Source organism: Phaethon lepturus, unplaced genomic scaffold (assembly GCF_000687285.1).
Source record: "Phaethon lepturus isolate BGI_N335 unplaced genomic scaffold, ASM68728v1 scaffold12282, whole genome shotgun sequence".
NCBI classification, from domain to species: domain Eukaryota; kingdom Metazoa; phylum Chordata; class Aves; order Phaethontiformes; family Phaethontidae; genus Phaethon; species Phaethon lepturus.
The window spans coordinates 5,433-11,248 of NW_010521285.1; the positions used below are offsets into that span (position 1 = coordinate 5,433).

At 42.5% G+C, this 5,816-nt stretch overlaps 1 protein-coding gene across 1 annotated transcript in view; it reads right to left on the reverse strand.

The window, feature by feature from the left end:
- Positions 1–2,686: 2,686 nt before the first annotated feature.
- The window catches only part of GCFC2 (GC-rich sequence DNA-binding factor 2), a 20,275-nt gene continuing 17,145 nt past the window's right edge, over positions 2,687–5,816 (reverse strand). The window contains exons 13-15 of the mRNA XM_010281464.1: positions 4,411–4,557; positions 3,948–4,072; positions 2,687–2,801 (exon numbers count right to left, since the gene is read on the reverse strand). Of these exons, the coding sequence (XP_010279766.1) occupies positions 2,687–2,801; positions 3,948–4,072; positions 4,411–4,557 (387 nt within the window). The remainder of the gene's footprint in view (positions 2,802–3,947; positions 4,073–4,410; positions 4,558–5,816) is intronic.

The following is a 5,816-nucleotide window of genomic DNA, read 5'->3' on the forward strand; positions in this document are numbered from 1 at the left end:
GGGGGAGGCCTCCTCACCCTCTGCCCTGCTCCAGCCTGGGGAGCCAGTCCTCCATGAACTTCTCCAGCGTGAATCCTTCCCACGGGCTGCAGTTCTTCACGAGCTGCTCCAGCCTGGGTCCCCACAGGGTCACAAGTCCTGCCAGGAGCCAGCCCCAGCCCAGGGGGTCACGGCCTCCTGTCACCCTGCTCTGGCATGGGGCCCTCCCCAGGTGTGGGTGGAGATGGAGCCGTGGAGCTCTATGGCTGCAGGGGCACAGCAGGCCTCCCTGTGGGCTGCTGGGGAACCTCTGGCTCCAGCATCTGGAGCCCCTCTTCCCCCCTCCGCCCCCTTCTTAAATCTGTTCTCCCAGAGGTGCTACCACCATTACTGATGGGCTCAGCCTTGGCCAGCAGTGGGTCCATCTTGGAACTGTTGGCTTTGGCTCTGTCTGACATAGGGGAAGCTTCTAGCAACTTCTCACAGAAGCCACCCATGCAGCCACCCCTGCTACCAAAACCTTGCCCTGCAAACCCAATGTCACAGAGCATCTGTTGCATTTTTATAATAGTAGAAGGCTGGTTGCTTTCAGGGGAAGCAAGTCTTTAGAAGAAGAGAAAAGCAATGAGATCATTAGCTTGTGGTGGTTGCTGATCAGTTATTGCATTTTTGTTGGCATTCTGAGAAGAAAAGCAACAGAAATTCACTATTATTAGAAAGCAGGATTTGCCATGTAACTGCTAAAGGTAATGAAGGCTAATGGTATGCAGTGGTGTGCTCCCTCCCTATTACTCCCTTCTGCTTAAGCAGTAGCCACCAGTCACACTGGCTGCATGCAGCTTAAGGAGACAGGTAACACCACAATAGCCAAGGACTATAAACCTTGCTCAACAGCCAAGGGCTAACTCAGCATGCACCAACTGAAATACAGCTGGCATGCAAATACAATTATAAATCAATCATCTTACAGCATAATGGACAGCCCAGCACCCATTGAGCTCTCCAACACAGCAGCAGGCTGCACACCAGCCTCTCCCCTTGAGTCAAGACACCTCTCAAGGTTACTCCTCAAGGCTGAGAGATTCCTTATTGCATCGGCGAATTGGGAATTAGCACACTAACTTTGAAATCTTAGCCAAGTGATATAAAGGCTTGATTGTGCATATATAATCCTTTAGACATAAACCATTGACCAAGTCTGGGACTACATCTGGATCAAGCCACACACAGACTCCTCTCTTAGGAGTTTAGAACACCAGAGGGTCCTCTCTGAACCTCATGACTCAACAGGAGGGTCTCCCCACCAGTTCTGCCTGACCCTGCCCTCTGTGCAGCAAATAATCCAGTGTAGCTTGCCCTCCAATCTTGTTAAACCACTGTCACATTTACCCCTGAACTTTAACTCAGAGTCTTCTATCAATAAAATACATTGTTGCTTCTCTCTTGAAGTGCATCACTCCTTCTGCAACATGGTGGCTGAGGGTTTTTTCATACTTCTAATAACATTCTTGTTACATGTTAAAGAATTGAACTGTAGCAGGAGCCTTAACACAGCAAAATATTTTATTTTCAAAATAAAACAATTATTTTAAAATTCATCTTTTGTCTGTAACACTGATCAAAGCTATTTACAATTAAAATATTTTACAAAAATATATTTTTAACTTACTTAAAAAATATAAAAGAAATCATAGGGATTAAGCTTGCAAGAGTTAAATTCTAGTCCCAGAAGATTCTGGAGAAATACAGTCACAAGTAAATGTACAGAGTCTGTGATGCACTACAGTTTCTACAATAAAGCATCTTTGTTATTCTATAACAGTATCTATTGCAAATATACAAAGTTATAAAATGTGAGAAATCTAATAAGGGTATGATCAAGTAAGGTTCACTAGATCTCACTGGGAAGCAAAAGGAAGAATCTCCTAGAGTTTCAGTTACTAGAACGTAAGTGAAGTTGTTCTTGTACTTCTCATCAAGATATCCATTATGAAAAATCTGATAAAGCAAGATGTGTGACAACGCCAGCTCTGTGCACGCGAGTGCAGTCTGCATCACTCAAGTACAACACTATGCACATCAGGTACTATCTTCACTACATGTTTGCTCTTCCCCAGACCTTCTCTTGTGCAACTGCTTACCTCACTGAGCCCACATTTACCATCAATAAACATTCCTCAAACTCCTTATCCACGCACTGACTTCCCTTGTTCCTGTATCAGAGTCAAAAGCCCTGCAACATTATGAACTCTCACTTGGGAAGGCTTAAAAATAACCTTACCAAAAAAATTACTGTGAACCACAAGCTGGAAGAGCTCAATGACTGCTGAGTCAGAGTGAAATTTAGCAATTAATACTGAAAATAGCTTGTAAAGCTGTCTACATGCTAGCAGTGGTAAACTTTACAGGCACTTTCTATCCTTCCAGGAATCCTTCCAAAAAGGGTAAAGCAGTAAAGCATCATTATACGTTTTAGAATACTTGAACCATCACTTCAACAATTGTAACTTCTAAAAAGACTCCTTAACCTAGGAGTAGATGGCAGTAGAAGACATTTGGAGAAAAAACCTCAAGAATTTAAGAATAAGACAGTGATCACCATTACATCTTTGAGTAGGCAGGACCCACTAATTAAATTGTGTATTAGAATTGCTTTAGTGTGAATATCCAGCCTGTTTCTGTAATATAAACATTGCTTCAAAAATTTCTATTTCCCAATCACTGATTTAAGGTGTTCAAGTTTGTACTCTTCAATGAAGTCTTCAACAATATGCAGAGCTTTGACTTTTGCCAGCAGGACAAGAACTTCTTTTGTTTCATGACTATAAAATAAAATAAATAAAAATTTGATACAACAACACATTTATGTATCCGATTTAAGTACACTTTATGCTTATTAATTTTCAAGGGTCAGATATCAGGTATCTCCTTTGGCCACTTTCTAAGGTGACCCTGGCTACACTAATCGGTAACAGTACCCAAAACCCAGCACCTCAAACTATCACCTTAAACTAGAATTGCAGAAGCACTCCTTTACAGTATGGACTCCACCTTTTGTTTTATGTATATATTTGTACAAGGTTCACCAATTGTACAAGGTTCAACCAGGCAAACTGCAGGGTCCTGCACTTGGGCCACAACAACCCCATGCAACACTACAGGCTTGGGGAGGAGTGGCTGGAGAGCTGCCCAGCAGAAAGGGACCTGGGGGTGCTGGTTGACAGCCAGCTGAACATGAGCCAGCAGTGTGCCCAGGTGGCCAAGAAGGCCAACAGCGTCCTGGCCTGTATCAGGAATAGTGTGGCCAGCAGGAGTAGGGAAGTGATTGTGCCCCTGTACTTGGCACTGGTGAGGCCATACCTTGAATACTGTGTCCAGTTTTGGGCCCCTCACTACAAGAAGGACACTGAGGTGCTCAAGCGTGTCCAGAGAAGGGCAACAAAGCTGGTGAGGGGTCTGGAGCACAAGTCTTATGGGGATCAGCTGAGGAAACTGGGTTTGTTCAGTCTGGAGAAGAGGAGGCTGAAGGGAGACCTTATCACTCTCTACAACTACCTGAAAGGGGGTTGTGGTGAGGTGGGTGTCGGTCTCTTCTCCCAAGTAGAAGGTGGTCAGGCAAGAGGAAACAGGCTCAAGTTGCACCAGGGGAGGTTTAGATTGGATATTAGGAAAAATTTCTTCATGGAGAAAAGCATCAGAACAGGCTGGCCAGGGAAGTGGTTGAGTCCCCATCCCTGAAAGTACTTAAAAGGAGGTGATGCTTAGGGACATGGTTTAGTGGTGGACTTGGCAGTGCTAGGGTAACGGTTGGACTTGATGATCTTAAGGGTCTTTTCCAACCAAAATGATTCTATGTGACAAGAACATCCTTGAAAGTGTCAAATATATGAGACTTAAGGAATTTAAGAATATTTAACACAAAGTATATGAGGAAGTGCTTGAATCCCAAGGAAAGCCTTATCCATTACCTGTAGTTGTTCCTGTGTAGCATACGTGCACACTGCAGCAAGTGCTGGCAGAAGTTCAGTAACTCAGGGAGAGTTGATCCACTTTTAAGATCTTGGAACCATCTTTCTGGGAGGCATGCAACCACCTGTTCACCCAAAGAATATTTGGAAAAGTTTAAGAAGAAAAGTCTTTCAATACAACCAAGTCACATCACTTCTGACAGGGACTTTTCTTTTTGGCAGCTTCAGTCATTATTAGAACTGTGTTCTTTCTCTGAAACTAAGATTGATTATCCCTACAAGTAGTTATTCTTAAGAACCTATGGAGCAATATTTGCTCAAAAATGCTTTTATGCACCAAGGTCATTAAAAATTATATTTTTCATTTTTAATTACTTTTTTTAAATATTCCATCTTCAAGTTAGACCCCTCTTCATGGAATTTAGAAAAGCTTTCAGCATATACTCTTCCAACATACAGGTACCTTATTACACTTTTCTATATTATCCGGCCCTGGTGGTGTGTTTAAGAGGTTCAGAAGAAGGTAACGATTAAGCAACTTGCTCAGTCCCAAATCACGGACTGTATCTTCTCGTACAATCCCATCCCAAAGAAGAACATTGGAGAGCAGCTGCAGGAATGAAGAAACAGAGAACATGTATACCTGGTGACTGGAAATGTGCTAAAACACAATATTATAAGTTTTATATAAGATAAAAAGATAATAGTATGTCCATCCAATTTAACTACTCAAAATGCAGCACTGACACTCTCCAAACTTACTGTCAGTTAGCCACTAATAAGCTGCATATAGTAAATAATCTTATCACATAGGATAATTAATTCTACATGTGCATATGAACTGTACCCTAATATGTGTATATATGACCTCCCAAGGTTAGGAAGAGCATTTTACCCTTTCAGTAGGTTAACAATTTGCTAAGGCCCAAGTACAGAAGATGCTTTATTCTTTTCACAGAAGAGCTAGTGGTCAAATCTGAAAGCGTGAAAGAAGGAGAGAGTATTTAAGACACTACCCCTACAAGCAATATGGACCAAGAACAAATGGCATCCAACTCTAAACAAACCTTCAGAGACTCCAAGACAGAAGTAGAAAAAGTTATTACATCTGCTCAGGATAAGACTACATGCAGTCCCTCGTGGTTGGTAGCCACAGTTCACAGCAGCACAAAGAAACATTTTTGTAATTGATCTCAGTATTATTAGGTACTAAGAGTTTTCTTCTGTTGCTCCTATCACTATAGGTCCTTCTAATTGTTATCATTTTTGAGTGATGTCAGAACATGACTATTTTTTCCCTTAACTCAGAATAGGTTAATTTTAAGGCAAGTGTTAACCTGAAGGTATTTTACCCTTACAGACACAGCATGCTATTTTTACAGTCACCAGCCAAAAAGGACTCACAAAGCCCACCACCTCTGCACATTTCTCTGGAGTATCTGATGGAGAGAGACTTATGACAGATGGAGCCCAAAGTCATGGACTAAATGAACTCAACAGACATTTTTAGAGGCATGGCCCATAAACTAAGGGAATGATATCTGTGTGTATATACCAAGAGGCAGGAAAAGTGGTAGTGATTAACTGGAATGGATTGAAAAGTATAGGACCTGGGCATGACACAGATGGTATAGAATAATGGGTAGATACTGTCCTAGTTTTGGCTGGGACAGAGTTAATTTTCTTCCTGATTGCTGATATGGTGCTGTGTTTCGGATTTGGGACAAAAATAATCTTGGTAACGTGCTGATGTTTTTAGTTCTTGCTAAGCAGTCAAGGACTGTCCAGCTTCTTGTGCTGGCCTGCCAGCGAGCAGGCTGGGGGTGCCCGGGGAGCTGGGAGGGGACACAGCCCGGACAGCCGACCCAG